The sequence below is a fragment of the Phyllostomus discolor genome, chromosome 7 (genome assembly GCF_004126475.2).
Source record: "Phyllostomus discolor isolate MPI-MPIP mPhyDis1 chromosome 7, mPhyDis1.pri.v3, whole genome shotgun sequence".
NCBI lineage: Eukaryota > Metazoa > Chordata > Mammalia > Chiroptera > Phyllostomidae > Phyllostomus > Phyllostomus discolor.
In genome coordinates this window covers 132,701,029-132,718,678 of record NC_040909.2, presented here as the reverse complement: position 1 = coordinate 132,718,678, position 17,650 = coordinate 132,701,029, and the positions used below count along the sequence as shown (strand labels likewise).

The window sequence follows — 17,650 nt, the reverse complement described above, 5'->3', positions numbered from 1 at the left end:
TAGCGCACCTCCTGAGCATTAGCCACCTACGGACTTTCTCCCACCTCTCACATAGGAAAGCACACTTAGAGTTTTCTAATGCACTCGCTTCATACCTTCAGTGCACTGGTTTTCCTAGGGCACGTCCGAGATTTCACCTGCTGTCTTCGGAAGAAGCAGTCATCATTTTCTGGTCCCTGTGTGACACCTGTGAATTGTGACATACAGTGTTAGGAGGCAGGAACCGAGTAGACCATGAAGCATGCGGGCGCCTTGCTGACCTCTTGCTCACCTGCCTCTGCCTTTATTCATTGCGGGTTTTCTCTGCCTGGGGAGCCCACCTGGCCTTGGGGTTCAGCTGTGGCTCCTCTCTTCCCTCTTACATCACAGCGATTCAGCAACAGCCCCTTCCGTTTCTAACAAGAGATAATGCGTTTCTTGCCATCTGCTGTCCTGCCCTAGCCTAAGTCACCTCCATCTGTCTTGGACTACCTTAGGGGCCCCCTAACAGGCCTTTCCGGGCCTGCCACTCACTTGTCCCCTTCTCCAGTTCATTGCTACACCGCACCCGGCTTAGCCTTCTAAAAAAATGTCAAGCACGGCAGGTCGTGCCCTCCTTGGAGTGCTCAGCCGCTTCCCGTCGCCTGGAGCTGCTGTTGCCCCTGCCTGTCCTCCAGTCTCATCTCAGGTCATCTGCCTCTGTGGTCCTGCCACGCTGGCCCTCTCCCTGCTGCCTGAACAAGTGACCCTGTTTCACCATAAGTGCATACATAGAGTTTACTTATTCCCTTAATTTTTCACTTGAATAATTGGCATTCTTTTTAAAAAGCTTCTTGTTTTCTGATTGCTTGTGGGTATGTGCTCCTTGACTGTATCTCAGCAGCATCCATTTTTTTTGTTTTGTTTTCATTCACTTGTTAAAATTGCTGCTATGTCTCCCATAAATTTCTGGGGTCACCGTCAGCTTTGTTCATCATTCTACTTTGCATTCAACAAGTATCTCCCGGGAGTCCTGTCCACACCAGGCGCTGTCGCAGGCACTGGGCGTGACACGGAGCAGCAGAGAGTCCTCGTCCTGTCTGAGCTTCCGTTCTCCGGGAGGCAGACAGTGAAGAAGGAAACGTACGGGAGGGGGATGGCTGCAGGTGCTGTCTGGAAAGAAGAAGCAATCAGAGGAGGGATACAGGGCAGGGACAGGGGGGCAAGGGGGACCGGTGCTCACTGTCACAGGGAGCGGTCGGGGAGACTCTGATGAGGTGATGTTGGAGTGGAGAGCTGGAGACGTGACGGAATGATCCAAACGGAGATCTGGGGGAGGAGGGACGAGCATCTCGAGCAGTGCGTGCAGTTTGTGTGCAACACTTCAGGTCAGAAGGTGTCCGATTGTTAGTGCCGTCTGTGAAGGCTCTGGGGCACGCTAGGCTTCTGACAGCTACACGTTCAAGAAGTCTGTATTGTCTGCGTTTGCAGTTGGACTTAAGTTCATGTTGTGGCAGGTTTGTTCTAAGACTGATTTAAGAAGGAAAAAGAACCACAAGGTGACGCTGTTTTTAATGCCTGGGAGAAGCAACAATGGCCTCCTCGAATGTTGTTTGTTTCCATGGCAACAGGAGGCCTGTGCAGCCTCTAGCCTGGAGGATGCTGTTCCTGGACAGTTCTGTTCCCCTGACGGAAATGGTCTCAGCTAGCGTGTTTGCACCTGCCACCCCTGTGCCAGACCGCCACACGCAGTCCCTCACCTGTACCTGAAGCTTTACGGAAAAAATGTTCTTCCAAGTTGAAACTGGTTTTCCTTGGCTTTTTGCATCCTTCATGTGTGGTCCTTTCCATCCTGTCAGCATCATCGAACCAAAACGTTCAAAGTGTAGCAGTCCCAGACACGGTTAAAACCTTCTCAGCACCACCCCTGACACAGGTCGGAGGCTCCTGCCCGGAGAGGGGTCTTCTGTCGGCGTAGTGCGCCTCTCTCAGGGCCTCGTCTGCACATTTATGCACACGTGTGTGTGTGTGTGTGTGTGTGTGTGCCCACAGAAACTTTAGATACGATGCGTCTGAAATGTCTTGAGTTTTTCCCCAACAACACTAGATCACACCTGAATTACCTTAAAACCATTTGCTTGTTTCGGTCAACAGTATGCTTTAGGAATCTGTGCAGGTCTGTGCACTCACACACACTTTCTTCATTGAAACTCCTGCCGAGCACGTGCAGTGTGAATGTAACCAGGAATGAATATAATACACGCGTTCATTCTCCTGCGGTCAGGTGCCCGCTGTGTCTCTGGTTTCCACTTTCACACTCAACACCGTGCTGCAGGGAGCGTCCTCGTCCCTGCCTTCCCCTGAATTACCTTCCACCTGGGCTAACGAAAGGCAACCAAAATGTTCTGGTTCGCGGGGGTTTGGGGTTTGGGGTTGGGGGTGGTTTTGCTCTGGAACGACGGTCACGCAGAACACCCTGTAGCTGCACATGCCCCAGCGCCAGCCCGGCACTGACTCGGCCGCGTCTGCCTTGCTCCGCAGGATCCGCAAAGTGTGGCAGCGGAGGAAGTGCGCCGTCAAGAACGGGATGCTGACCATCTCCCACGCCACGGTAAGTGCGTCCGTCCGTCCTCACACGCCGCCCGGCCCTGCCTGTGGTCACGTGGACTAGAAACTAGCAGGCACGTGGCGTCACGGGCGTGGGATGGTCCCCCAGCACGTTTAGGTGTGGAGTCGGTCAGACAGCTTCAGATACTCTTCTCGAGAGAAGCTGGTCTGTCTCTGTCCTGTGGTGTCTGTCCTGCCTCATCTGTCGCTCCACCGGAACTTTTCACCTTTTGTTCTCTCAGACCAAGTCAGGTCGCCTTTTACCTGATAGTCTCCTCTTCTGGGAAGTATGATTGCTCGTGGAGAAAACCTGGTTTGTTGAACTATAAAGATGACAGAAGAGATGTTCTTTGCATGAAAAATGTCATGTAGGAAGTGAGACAATGCATGTAAATATGTCCGGTCTTTTTTATTGTTACTGTTGACTTAAATTACTCAGAAAGTCCATCATTTATGTTAAAGGGTATATAAATAAAACAGAGAACAATAAAATTGCCTCCGTTATGACTCCCCCTTTTCAGTCATAAAGGCAATTGAATAGGAAGGAAATAGCTAAGCTGTTAACACTTACGTTCTGTTTGTCTTCAGATTATTAGTGTACATGCATGCATGTTACATAGTGATAGTTGATGTCTATAATCTGTCTAGAATTTTTCTTTTTCTTTTGTAGCACCCATTTCCAACTAAAAGTCCTGTCTCGACAAAATCCGTATACTTGTCAAAATAGGTTCAGTCTTGGTGACAGTCAAAGACATATGCAGTAAAAACAAATCACAATTTTGCCCTTTGAAACTAGCAAGAAATTATTTTTTTATTCATAAAAATGATAATGGAAAATGTATCGAGGGAATGGAAACAGCAAAGTACTCTGAGTCTGGACACAGGCACCTGCAGGCTGAGCCGGGGCCCAGGGTGGAGCAGAGGCTCGTGGGTAAGCCGCAGCCCCTGAGCCAGGGGCCGTCCTCCGGTTCGAGCAGCACTCGTGGGGAACAGGACAGCAGACGTGAGCTGAGAGCAGTTCGAGCCCTGGCAGCTTCTCATCATTCAGTCGTGTTTAGACTGCCCTCTGTTGAGGAGGAAAGGAAGTACCACTTATTAAACACTTCATGTGAAACCCTTCATACAATTTATTTCACTGAATCCTCTGTAACCTTCTCTCTTTTTGCTTTTATGTAATTTACTTATTTTGTATTGTTGCTCTACTACAGTTGTCCCAGTTCCCACAGAGAGAGCAAATGGGGGAGAGAGCAATTCTCCCCCATTGCTCTCCACCCCCTCCCCCCCCAGCCCCCACAGGCAGTCCCCTGTTGTCCCCTGTTGTCCATGTCCCTGGGTCATTTATACCTGTTCTTTAAGGAGGTCCTTCCCCTTCTTTCCTCCCTCCCCCCCGCCCCCCTCCAGTCCCTGTCAGTTTGTTCCTTGATGTCACACCTCTGGTTCTGTCTTGCTCGTTTATTTGTTTTCCTCTGATATTAGGTTCCCATTACAGGTGAGGTCATATGGTATTTGTCTTTCGCTGCCTGGCTTATTTCACTTAGCATAATGCTCTCCAGCGTGTAACCTTCATTTTTGCAATGAAGAAACTAAGGCACAAAGAAGCACCGAGACTCAGCTAGTAGCTGGCAGAGTCGGGAATGTAAGCCGCGGTCTGCCTGCCATTAGTCCATGTGCCCCTTCCGTTCAGCCTCCCATCCCTCAGAGCCTCATCATCTTGGTATGGTTGACCTATCCCCAGGCGAGTTCCAGAGGCATCCGGGCCATGTGCAGACCTCCGAGCCTGCCGCAGGTAGACCCGCCGGCACGGCACCCTTCAGGTAACCAGGGTCGTGCGAGAGGCCTTGGCTCACAGCACTGCAGGGTGTGGATGGGACAGTGGTCAGCATCTGCCCGGATGTGACTGTGCCTGGTCTTCGGCCGGCTTCCCTGAGCCGGACACGTGCCTGACCCTGTCTGATGTCATCAGCCAAGTGGCACTAAGCTGTGTGACCCTGAGTGGGTCTGTATCGTGTGTGACCAGAAACGTGACTACTTCTCTACGCCTTGGCGTCTCCTTCAGGCTGCACCACAGTGCAGGTCCCCGGCCGTCTGTCTCTGCACAGACCTGGAGCTGTGGTCGGAGGTTCTCCGTGTGTCCTCACTCTCCTGCCAAGTCGTGGTGTGTCCTTGTCAGGATCCGGGGACGCGCCTTTCCTAGGAACCCTCGGGGAGGCAGCACAGTGTGCGGGGCGGTCCCAGGGTTGACGAGAAGCAGTTGACACCGCTTGCTAGCAGTTCTATGTCTGGGGCAATTTGTTTTAAAAGAGTAGTAATAAGGTCCCTTCCATCCCCCCTTGTTCTTTCCTGCCAAACACATTACTGTGGCCAAGCCAGCCGTTTCCGTGTGTTCTTGAGGCTCTAACCAACAGCAGATACGACGCCAGCTGCGCTGGTTAGTGGCTTTGAGAAGGGACTGGGGCATCTGTCCCACGAGTCTGCGTCCCCACGTGGCCGTTCACCGCATGCCCCGGGGAAGAGTGCTCACCGCATACCTGTGATGGCGACGATTAAGGGGCATCACACCCCGTGTGTGGGCATTCCAGTCACAGCCATCGTTGCTGCCCTGTGACCTCGTTGACTGTCGCTGGCAATACCGACATCCAGTGACAGGCAGCTCCCCTGCTACAAACGCGGGAAACGGGGAGTCTTCCCCAGCAGCTCAGGGGGAAGTGGGTTTTCCCTCCCAACTTCCAATTCCCTCCGCTGACTCCTGCTTCCTCTTTCCCACTCGTGGCCGGCTTTGGGCCGCACCTTTCTGCTGCCGGTGACATCACTCGTGGGCGCATCCCTGCTCAGAGGGAAGGTCCCTGTAGCCAGTTGTAGCTGGCTTTTCCCGACTTCGCAAACACCCCTGATCACTTGCAATCAGATGGAAAATTAAGACCAGCAGTTTCTCCTGGGGAAACACACGGAACTCAGTGATCTTTGGGTCAAAGCGCCTTTGTTGTCAGGAAAGTGGGGCCCGTGTTTGGGACCCCTTATCACCTGGGGGTTCCTCCCGCTTGCAGGGCCCCCATCAGTGTCAGGGTGAAGCTGTTACCGCAGTGACGCGGGAGAGGGCTGAGTGTGGTCCGGAGGACTGTGGCTGCTCTGCCGGCTTGGCCGCCCACTCGACCTGCCCCAGGCGCCGCTCTTCCCCCCGGCCCCCGGTCCAGGAGGAAGTCCGGTTCTGCATGTGCCTGCAGGACCTGCAGCCATCCCAGAGCATCTCACCTGCAGACAGACCCACTGCTTCCCGTGGGTCCGCTCCAAGGCACAGAGTCTTTACTATTCAAAGTAGTGCACCACTGGGACCAGAGTCAGTGGGAATACCTTAACTTGCTGTTACGGGAGTGACGCTGATAGCAGCTTCCATCGGTGGACCACCCAGTGTGTTCCAAGTGCGGTATACAGTGTTTCCTTTCAAAATACCAGTTCTGACACAGCCACGGCAAACACTGTGTCAGCCTCAGAGCTAGTAAAGGTGTCCACCCAGCCGACACGTAAAGCATGTTCCTATTATACATACATATTCTTCACAGTATTGCATTGCTCCAGGCAAACCAGCAGCACCCTGGGCTCCCAGAGAGTAGCTCCATGACAGCCAGGTGTTTTGTGACGGCCTCCCGTTTCTGCCTGAGGGACCAGCCAGCTTCGCACCCTGGGTTCCCTCTTTTGGCACAGACTCTGGAATCCCGGGGTGCCACGGTGCTGATGCCGCCTGGGTTTCAGGAACTGCCGCATCGCCCCTCCTGCCTTCCCGTGGAGCAGAGAGTAGCGAGAACTCCCAAGGAACTTGTTTCTTAGGTGAAGAAGGGGACATGGAAGTGAGGGGTGAAAATGTACAGGGGTGAGAGGTGACGAGCCCTGGGGAGGGACCTGGCCTGGGGTGCCCCCGATCTGTGCGGCCCCATCACTAAGCACGAACAGAGGAAGTGGAGACCCGTATTGTTTTATTTCTACGTCTCCCCACAAGGCGAGCGCCGCCAGGCTGGGCCCAGCTGACTCCCCTGCTGATGGAGGGTGCTCACTCCTTGTTTGTGGAGCTGAGCAATGGAGCAGCAGGGTGGGGGGCCTCCTCTCGTTCCTGGAGACTAATCCCAGTAGCAGCTGTTCTCTGCCGCCCGAGGGCCGTGCCTGCGCTGGCGGCTTCACACTTCCAGCGACAACACGCCGCGTCGGTGCGTGCTGAGCTGTCGGGGGGCGTGTGTGGTGTTTGTTTTCCCTCCGGAGACGCAGAAGCAGTCACCACAGTCGGCTCACCCTGTCTCCACGTGCACGTCTGTCTCCTCGCGGTTCGGAGGAGACTTCCTAGCCGGGCGGCGTGTTCCGTGTGGGGTGGCGGGACATCCTGTCGGAGTGATGATGTCTTCGTCACTTCTGTCCATGGAACGTGTCCAGTGCTCCCCCCCCCCCAGAAACCTTTCCAAAGACCGAACACTCGAGAATGGGTCTGCCATGTGTGTGTACATGTGTGTACATTGTGTGTGTGTGTGTGTGTGTGAAGTAGAAACATCCGCATATGTTGTTCCATTGGGGGGAAAGCAATTTGTCAAACAATACAGACAAGTGGAACCGGCCCATGTTTCTATTTTTTTAACATTTGCATTTTAAGAGATTTGTGTTTGTTTTGTTTTTTTCCACACACGTTTTGTTAAAATCGAGGTACTAACAGCTATTGTCTCTGGGTATAAAGGCGGGGTTCACAGGTGACGTTCAGTTTCTTTTTTGCACACTGTCCCCCAGTGTTTCTTCAGCGAATGTGCTTCGTTCTGAGGAAGAGTGAGACCTGTACAAGGGCAGGCCCCGGCTGCATCTGGGGTAGAAGCACTTGTCGCCTTGGAAAGGTTTCCACAGCCGAGCCTGTGGGCACGGTACACCCCGGCCCCCACGCACCCTTCAAGCGCCTGGACTGGGTGGTCCACATACTCTGTAGAGGTTCCTTTCGGAACAGTTTATTAAAAGTCTCCCTTTTTGGCTGACACTTGAGCCCCCAGCCCCAAACCATGGCCTCAATGCAGGCCCTCATCGTTGCGCATCAGTTTCGCTCTGGGTCGCTCCTCCAGCCGCCCTCCTGCAGGCAGGTCCCACGGGTGCTCTCTCTGATCGGCTCCTGGGGTGGGACTGTGAGTTCCTTAGTGCCACGTGCAGTGCCCTCCCTGCGTCCCCGTCAGCATCACCTCCTCCCCTCCTCCCCCAGGTGCCTGCACCTGGTCTTCCTCCACTCCTCCCGCTCATCCGCCTCGTTCATCTCTCTCCCCAGGTACTCGCTGCGGGCTGGTGCTGCCCGCGGGACCTGCCCAGGTCGTTGGTGCACTCTTGAGCTCAGGCACCGGGCGCGTCCTAGGTCCATGGTCAGGGCTGTCTCCCACAGCTGCTTGCTGGTGCGGAGCACGTGTTTTTCATGTGTGCTCAGAATGCATGAAAACACTGAGAAAGAAACTAAAAAGACTTCCCTCACACTTAGCCTGTGTAAGGTACCTGCAATGCATTCATTTATTGACTGCCTGGTGTGTGCCCGACACGTTTTAGTGAACAAAACAGAAATGTGTGCGTTTAGTGGAAAGAACGACAGGAAGCAAATAAGGAGAAATAAGAGCCAGGGAGGCCATGTCACAGGGTGGGAGGGACGGGCGGCCAGGCCAGGAGCCACTCGAAGGACCTGTGGGCCGAGAGCCACCTGGAGGGAGGGGGGCCAGTGCCCCTCCCCAGGGGCCCAGCAGGGGGAGCAGCGGATGCAGTGGCTGGAGCTGCAGCCCCAGGAGCCTGGCAGCCAACGGGCAGACCGGCTGTTTTCATTCTCTGCTGGCAGGACTCCGCTGCCCACGGGAAGGACTCGGAATGCACGTCTCCTTGTTCCTTCCCTTTTTCCCTTTTTCCTTTCCGCTATGGAAACAATGTGAGCACATTTTCTAAACCGTCCCACAGGGGTGCAGCCCAGGGCAAGTCATTCAGCCCTCTGTGTTTGAAGTCTGCGAACCGCTGGGGAAGATTATACCTTTAATCAGTGTACCTATAAATTAGCACTAAATGTCGAGAGAAAGTCTTTGAGATGTTGAAGAGTCATACAGACCTGGAATTACTGTCACGACCGTAGTGGTTCCTGAGCCTTCCGGCCCCTGGGTCCGGGGACACGGGTGGAGCGCCCCATTACTCTTTCTCACAGTCCTGGCTCGGCGTTGGCTCTGTCCTCGGCTTGGGTCGTCAAAAACTGTGTGGTTTGGGCTGCTCGGAGTCACGTTTGGGTTGATAGGTCATTTGTCAAGATTTCTCACTGGCATTTGGGGGAAGAACAAACACTATACTTGTGCAAGATAAGTGTCTGTGTCCACTGAAGTTCAAGATGATGTGGCAAAGTCAATCCAGTGGACTTGACAAACTTCCCAGGGAATCTATAGCATCTGTCATCGTCACTGAAGTTGTGGTTCAGTCATGACATGACCTAAACATATAAAATCTGTGTCCTCAGAAGCTTTCTGGTAATACGCTGTGAAGTAGTCCATGCTTGGGGAGGGGGGGAGGCTAATTTTCCTGAATGAATGGTCAACTTGAGTGTTTTTTTCCGTCTTTAAAATTTTCTGTTTTGCATTGTATGGGCTGTGTCTGTTAGTAAGGTTGTTTCGGAAACACTGCAGCAATATAAACTTGGAAGCAAAAAAAAAAAAGTCATCTAGTTAACCGTCTGCCACATTCAAAAGTGAATGTTGTCCACAAAATTCTTAGGTTTTTCGAAGAGATTTCTCTACGTAGGTTAGGAAACTTGAAACCTCTTATTATTGCATAATCAGCTTAAGCCTGGGAAGTTCTTTCTTCTGTCTGGCCCAAATCTTCTTCTGCAATGGGAGTATCTTTCTTCTGGGTCCGTGCAGATGGGGAACAGCTGCCCGGCCTTCCCCCAGCACAACCTTCGGCCCTCGAAGGTGGTGATTAAGTCGCTCCCTATCCGTCTTTTCCCTGGACTAACTAGTGCCTTCAGCCAGTCTTCAAAGGTCCCACTCTCCCACCCTTTAATCATCTCTCCGTCTTCCCTAAGCCCTCCTGCATCCTCCTTGAAACCTGGACGCCAAACTGGAGCACAGCGTTCTGCAGAGAGTCCGTTAACGGGGATTGCGGCCTCTCCGGGTTGTCCAATGTCATTGTCTTCATTTGGGGAATGCAGTGACTTAGTCAATATCCAAGCAGGGCGAGCCGCCGCACTGACAGTTCGTGGCACAGTGGGCTGGGCCTGGGTTTGTGGCGTGGCTGCTGCTTGGTGGTCTGAGGCCTCTGGCAACCCAGGCTCCAGTCTGTCCTGAGAAGAACGTGCATCCCATGCCCCTCTGTCCTGGGTGTGGCGACCAGGGCGTTTCCTGTGAGGCACACTCTTCCGTACAGGACTCTGCTTCTGGCTTCCGTGTCTCAGTCAGAGGCCTGTGGTCTCTCACGCCCTCCCCCCAGACCGCTTGCTTTGGGACAGATAGGCACAGGACGAGGGGCTTGTTTTCTGTGTCTGGTGTCACTGGAACCCCAGAGCAAGATCTCAAAAACTGCCCAGCGAGCACAGGAAGGCAGACAGAAATGGGGTGTTGCTCCTTATTGAGACTGAGAGGTACAGTGGGTCACTGAAATGGCCTTGATCACATGCCACCTCTGTTGTTCAGGGCCTTGATAGGCCACTGTTGTGACATTTCCCTCCACTCTCCCAACCCCATTTTTCCTAAAGATTTGGGTTGCATGAGTGGACACGCTCCTGGCATGGGGACTTCGACTGGGCACGCAGGCCCGGCTAAAGAGTTCCAGTGCCTACTGCAGTGGTCTGTGTTCGTGCCCGGCCCGGCCCGGCCGCTCAGACGTCCACTCCTTGGTCAGCACCTGCAGGAGGCCGGCGTGTTGGCATCGGCGTTGGCCAGTGTGTGACCTCAGACAAATGTGGGCAGGCGGGTCAAGGACGAGTTCTGACCAGAGTGATTACGTGGCAGGACTCCATTTAGGCCAGGCCTGCGTATGACTACATACTGCAGGGTCTGGTAATCCGAGATTTGCTGATGATCAGCGCTGCCATCTTGGCCACATTTTCCATCTCTCCAGAGGTGGGGGCTCGTTAAGGTTATGCCTCGTGGGTGGTAGTTGAGTTGTCCTTGGGCGTTTGAGAGGAATCATGTAAATTTCACGTCGCAGCCAAAACTTGTGGATGCTTGGGACATCGGGTTCGGGATGATTGGTGACTGGCTCGTTCTGAAGGAATGAATGAATGAATGATGAATGAATTATAGTGCACTACATTTCACAGGAAGATACAGTATTAAAAGTGCCGTCTGTTGGAAAATGAGTGGGTTCCAGAAAGGTGCATTTTCATGGACCATGCCCACTCTTCACTGAAAAGTGGATTTTCCTGATTCTGTTCTCATTAATCACCAGATACTATGTATAGTTAAGGACATTTGTTAGACCACCAAATTTTTTTTCCTTCATTAATGACATTCAGAACCCTGGTGGCTGAATAAGACTTTATCAGACTTGCTGCCTGCAGCCACATGCCTGCCCCGCAACCACAGGGCACTGGCCCTGCAGGGAGGGGAGGCGCTACAGGTCACTTCTCCGTGTTCTCTGTTCCAGTCTAACAGGCAGCCAGCGAAGCTGAACCTCCTCACCTGCCAGGTGAAGCCGAACGCTGAGGACAAGAAGTCTTTCGACCTGATCTCCCGTGAGTGCTTTTGCTCTCCGAGCCAGTCGGTTACGGTGGGTGCTGGCGGCCACCCGCCTCCATCTCAGGGTGTTAAGGCAGCGGCTTTTCCAAGCAGGGCCCCTCGCTGCCTCTGCACACGCAGTGTGTCGCTGGAACCCATTCGCGTGGGCAGGACCCGCCCCTCCCCGTTTCCCAGAAGTGCCAGATATTTGTGGGGTGTTTGTGGTTCTTTCACTGCATTCCTGTGGCTCTTCAGAAAGAGTGGCATTGACAACGTGAGTTGTGTCACTGCCGACACAAAGTGGCATAAAAACAAAAGAATATTGAAATCCTACTTTCACCGTGAGGGGTTTGTTGTTTTTTTTTTGGTAGGAACTTGGGAAGTTTTTATTAGACCTGAAGGTATTCTGCTTCCTAAGGTTTCACGCTGTTTTCTTCTTCGTGTTTTAGATAACAGGACGTATCACTTTCAGGCGGAAGACGAACAGGACTATGTCGCGTAAGTAGTTCTGCGACACTGGTGCAGCGCACCTCTGTCCTGCGTTTTCGTGACCAAGCACCGCTCCTGGTGGCTCCCCATGCTTATCTCTCCCCTCTGGGCCTTCGCACGTTGCTCTGTCTCTCTCTATGTCTCTCTGTCTCTCTGTCTCTGTCTCTCTCTCTCTCTCTGTCTCTCTGTGGTGCCCAGTGAACTCTGGTGCCTCCTTGAAGACTCTGCTCAAGCCCCACCCTCTGGAGGTGTGTGCCCTCCTCTCGGCCCCAGAGCCTCCACCCGCCTCCTTGGGAAGCCCTGGTTCAGGCTGAGCCCCCAGAGACCGGGAGCTTCCCGAGGGCAAGGGCTGTGTCTCCCTGTCTTGTAAGCACGTCGCCGGCACTAAGAGGGCACGCCCCCTGTTCGGTAGCCGGATGCGTGCGCCGGGCTCCCCAGGATCTTGCTGTCACGATCAGGGGAGCAGGCCAGCCTGGCCCTGAAGGACCAGGATTGGCAGGAACCCTTCTCCGACAGAGCCTGGTGTGGGGGGCGGACGGGGCTTGGTGTCTGTCACTCACTCCTGGGTCAGAACCCTGACCTCACCTGAGCAGGTGTGCCATCGTAGGCAGCCCCTTTTTCATGTCACCCCTGGTCTGGAGCCACCATCACTCCCTCTTCGGTCCCGTAGCCCGGCGGGGACTGAGAACAGTGTGTGGGACCGCTGCAGCCTCAGCTGCTCGGGCGAGGGGGCGTTCGTGTGAGCGCTGGTGGCGAGACCTTGCTGTGGCGTTCAGACGTGTCGTTGCTGCGTCATAGTATACTATTTTCCTCCCTTAATTATTCCCGCAGAGCCACCGAATCCTGCTCACACCCCGTTTCCTTACGCTCACCCTTTGCTCTCTCCTCTTCCTTTCTGTCTCCTCCCGCTCTGGAGAATTGTCCTCTTACCCCGTCTCCAGGGAGAAGTGATGGGGACCAGAGAGAGAGTAAGAAGCAGGTACAGAGGGTGTGGAGCTGGGAGAAACAGTGAAAAGGCTGAGCAAAAAGGTAGGAGAGACCAGGGGAAGAGGAGAGAAAGGTCCACGGGTCATGGCTTCACCCAACGGTTTATTAAACGCCAGCTACGGCCCAAGGCCGATGCAGAGCATGGAGAACATGGCACTGAGGCAGGCAGAGCCCTGCCTGAAGGAGCACAGCCTCTGCTGGACGAGAAAGGCAGGTGCCATAGTGCGGGGACCGAGGAGGCCTGTGCTGTGGGCACACAGACTGGGGCGCGCACCCTCCCGGGCACTTGGGTGTGCTGCTTGGAGATGACTTCCAAGAGGAAGGGAAGCAGCCAGAGCCGGCTGAGGAAGGCACGGGACGGGTGTAAACCCTGTGCACAGGTTGGGGATGCCGCTGGTCTAGAAGCAGCAAGGAGGAAGAGAGAGGAAAGGGCAGGTGGCCAGGTGTTGCTGGGATGGAGCTGGCCAACTGGAGGGTTACTGGGAACCAGGAGAAACGGGGACAGTCAGGAGGGCTGGCCCTCCGCCTCAGATTCAGAGAGAGGTCATGTTTACCCCAAAACAGGTAACTCGTGTTGCGCTCATACTGTGCTAAGTGCCTGTCGTGCCTTAGAAACCCTGACAACCGCAGACAGTGGGACTGTTATCCCCAGTTTGGAAATGAGGAAGTGGAGCACAGTGTGATCATGGTCACAGCCCCAGGGACCCGGGCATCTCATGGTCGAGTTGGACAGAGAAGTTCCAGCGTCTGGGGCGTCCAGCTGCCCTCACGGTGGCACCTGTCGGGAGCCAAGCAGCAGGGGCTCACCCGCACTGTCTCTGCTCCTTTCACATGCACCCTGAGGGCGGCAGGCCACCCCGTCCTGATGGTCAGGCTCAGAACAGCAGGTGTGCGAGGGGAAGCCTGGCTCCGGTGCCTGTGCTGTTTCCAGCTCACCACGCTGTTTCCAGGGGTGCAGCTCCACCAATCAGAGGACAGGGATTCAGAAGTGAGAGAATTGAGAAGCCCGAGCCTTGCGCTTGCCTGGATCTGGCTGGCATTGCTTGGTTTACCTTTAGGAACCTCAGTCGTTTGTAAGACAAGGGAACAAGAGGGGATTATTGAAGGCCCCCCTGGAAAGTGGCACACAGCGTGCGATCTGAGCAGACCAGCGTTTCTGGTGTGATGGCTGTGAACTGGTGGTTCCTGCTGGCAAAGGCACCGCAGGCCGTCACGTGTCCTGGAAGACTTTGTCAAGTCGCCTTGGAGCGTCGCTTTCCCTTCTCTCATTTTGTGCTTTGCTTCTCTTCCCCCTTCCTCACAGCCCTAAGTGAGAGGACAGGGAGGCGACCCGGGGGAACACGTCCGCTTCTTTGTTCTGCTCCGTCTCAGACCAAGGCCTTAAGTCTTCTGACCGAGGGTAGCTGAGTCGGCCAGAGAGGCATGGGTTCCCTGCTGCAGGGCCTCCCACCCTGTGCTAGAGGGTTGCTGGGCCCCTCTGGGTGTTCGTGGCGAGGTCACAGGTGGACTTCGAGTGATGTAGGAGGTAATGGCTTTCTGCAGGGGAGGCACGTGCCCCGGAGGGAGGCCTCAGTTCTTCATTTGCTCTCACTGCACCTCTGGGTTTCCCTCTCATGGGAGAGTGTGCAGTGGGGCTGAGTGAAGAGCTCGCTGCTCGCCGAGGAGGGAGGCAGGTGCAGTAGGAAGGGCAGGTGTGCAGTTAAGGCGGGCCAACCTGACAGCTGCTCCTGGCTCTGCCCTTCCTTCCGGGGCGATCACCCCACTTCCGTCGTCTTGCCAGTTCCTTGGGGGTTATGGGCCTCGCTTGCAGACTTGGAGACTGGAGATAAAGTGTGTAAAACGCATACTACTACGTTGCCAATTTTTCTAACCCTGTAAACTCCAAGTGACACTATTAGGCATTCTTTTCTTTCTTATATTTTTGTACACCTATTACTTTAAAGTAATTTAAAAGTTCTTTTAATGTCAGAAATAGCTATTTTGATCTCCACCCTTTTGAAAGGTAGCCACTCCATTCCATCAAAGTTGAATTACTCTTCCAGAAAACTCATTGTCCTTTACCTGCGTATTTTCTGATTATCACGACAGACTCCTTCCTTCCTTCCTTCCTTCCTTCCTTCCTTCCTTCCTTCCTTCCTTCCTTCCTTCCTTCCTTTCTCTTTCTTTCTTTTCTTTTCTTCTTTGACCTCTTGAATGAATAAAGAGGCAGAAATGGCCTAAGGGAAAGAGCTCAGCAAACAGGGAGTCTCTGGAAGTGCCTCTTCCCCCGTTTGAGAGCGGTGCAGCTGTGACCCTCGGGCACACCCCAGCCCAGCCTCTCCAGGCTCCTGGATCCAGTGTTGTAGGCGCTCAAGCGGGGGCTGGTTGGGAGGGTTCCCTGAGAGAGATGTGAGTGCCTGGCGCGCAGTAGACATTTGTGACGCCACATAGGCAGAGTATCCTGATGCTTAAGGGAAACAAAGCAGAGACCCACAGGCAGAGAGGAAACTCCAGTCACATCGGTGCCTCGGATGACAGACATGCTGTGACCAGTGCTCTTCCGTCTGGTTTCTTGAACTGTTTTTAACAAAACAGTTTCTAGTTTGCAACTCAAGACTAAACAGTGGGAGAACACAGTTGCATGTAAAAGGTGTTCAGTGGCCCCCTCCCCGCCCATCCCTAGACTGCTGGTTTGGGGGTGCAGCGAGTGCTTCCTGCGCCACAGTGGAAAAGCTGAGCTGTGCACAGGTATTTCTCACAACACACTGAAGGAGAGCGCCACCTAGAGTCCAAGGTGGGACTTGCAGGCCACATACCCCAGGAAATTTGGGTTGTCTTTTAATTCCCATTACTAATTCAAAACCTGTTGTAGCCCATCCTTCGTTGCATATCCATTCCATCCTACGAGCCACCCGAAAAACCAGAGCCTCCTTTCTGGACCTCTGTGTTCTCTGCTGAGAACAGGTACCACCGGTCTCTGTAGTAGGTAACAGTGAACGGTGGTTTGGAAATGTTTTTCCTTTTCTTCTTAAAAAAATAAATGTGGCTTTTTTTCCACTCATGAAAGTAATACCAGCTCCCTATACATATGGAAAATTACAGAGAGGCACAGAGTCAAGCAACCCATCCATCCGTTTTCCTACAGAAGATCACTCAGGGACACCAATAGCATTTTATGAATTTCCTTCGAGCCTTTTCTTTTCCAAACAAACAAACATACATACTCCAGGCATGCATTTAAGTGTAAGGCTATATCGTATATAATGGTTTTTCCTATTTATTTCACAAAACATTACATTATGAGCATTTCCCCAATGTCATTCAAAAATTATTAAAACACTTCAGTTTTAATACCTGGGTGACTATTCCACTTTCTGATTACTTCATGCTTTATTAATCAGCCCCCTGCTGTTGGGCATTCGGGTTATTTTACGCATAGACTGGTGGGAGAGGGCTATTTTGCTCAGTACACCTTGGGATCATACTGGATATATAATGTAATAGTCTTCTCTTTGCATTGTGCATTAAAATGCCAGCATGTGTCCACATTAGTGCACCTTTCTCCTAAGCATAGATTTTCATGGCCGCTAATGAAATGCCCTGTGTGGTGTCACTGGGAGGCACCCCCCCCTCCCCCCAGCTGGGCCTCTGGAGAGCAGAGGCCTCCCGCTGAACTCCTCCCCACCTCCCAGCCATTCCTCACCGGTCCTTCCGCATCATCCCCTTGGGTGTGTCCGTGCTGGTCCTCAGCGACACTGACCCGGCCTGCCCCACCTCTTCCTCGCGTCTCTCCCCTCCTCTCTGCTGTGCCCCTCTCCACCCTTTACCTCTGCTTCCTTTAGGTTTCACTCCTTTCGTTTTCTCCCTTCTCCGCTGCTGCGGGGCAGTGGTGTCGCTTCGGGTGTCTCTCGGTGGTGAACACGGGGTCGTTGCGACGTGGGGGAAACAAGCTCTCCTCCCTGCCGCGCCCACAGGTGGATTTCAGTGCTGACCAACAGCAAGGAGGAGGCCCTGACCATGGCCTTCCGGGGCGAGCAGAGCACGGGCGAGAACAGCCTGGAGGACCTGACCAAAGCCATCATCGAGGACGTCCAGCGGCTCCCGGGGAACGACGTCTGCTGTGACTGCGGCTCGTCAGGTACCAGTGCCCGGGGCGGAGCCGGCTGGTCAAACTGAACGTCTCCTCTCCTCTCGGGGAGGATAGATGAGCTAGGGATTCACAGCCCTCTTCCCCTCACGGACACGCCCAGCACGTGCTGCCGCCTGGACTGACCCACGCCACTGGCTGTCCCTGCAAAACCCACCCCCCAGCTCTCTCTGTGGGCTCACCTGCCAAAATACTGCCGTGGCTAGTGAGAATAAAGAACTTCATTTTGTTTTCAAGTCAATATTTTTTTAAAGATTTTATTTATTTATTTTTAGAGAGGGAAGGGAGGGAGATAGAGAGAGAGAAAAACATCTATGTTTCCTGCAACCCAGGAATGTACCCTGAATGGGAATCGAACCTGGGACACGTTGGTTCCCAGCCGCGCTCAGTCCACTGAGCTACGCCAGCCAGGGCTCAAGTCAATATTGGAAGAAAGTTTTTCAAATTTGTCCTAGGACACCTTCTGCTCTCTGACAAGCTATCAGTTTTTAGAATCACTGCAAGCTATCTGCTGCTTCCATGTAAATCTTCCCCTTGTAATTGTTTAAAAGTTCTACTGCTATTGTTTTAGCTTCTTCCTCTGCAGTGGGCACACTAAAATTAGACGCCTTGTTTGTTCATTGTCTTCAAAATCCTTTCCACAGAACCAACCTGGCTCTCCACCAACTTGGGCATTCTGACCTGCATAGAATGTTCCGGCATCCACAGGGAAATGGGGGTTCACATTTCTCGCATCCAGTCTTTGGAACTAGACAAATTAGGGACTTCTGAACTCTTGGTAAGTGGTGGCCTGTCCTTAGGA

At 53.4% G+C, this 17,650-nt stretch overlaps 1 protein-coding gene across 5 annotated transcripts in view; it reads left to right on the top strand.

Moving 5' to 3' along the window:
• ASAP1 (ArfGAP with SH3 domain, ankyrin repeat and PH domain 1) overlaps window positions 1-17,650 on the top strand; it is a 269,830-nt gene that overhangs the window by 216,420 nt on the left and 35,760 nt on the right. For all 5 annotated transcript variants that reach the window (XM_028533939.2, XM_036031426.1, XM_028533938.2 and 2 more), the window contains 5 exons: window positions 2,500-2,569; window positions 11,176-11,263; window positions 11,696-11,744; window positions 16,676-16,839; window positions 17,493-17,626. In XM_028533939.2, coding sequence (XP_028389740.2) covers window positions 2,500-2,569; window positions 11,176-11,263; window positions 11,696-11,744; window positions 16,676-16,839; window positions 17,493-17,626 — 505 coding nt within the window. The remainder of the gene's footprint in view (window positions 1-2,499; window positions 2,570-11,175; window positions 11,264-11,695; window positions 11,745-16,675; window positions 16,840-17,492; window positions 17,627-17,650) is intronic.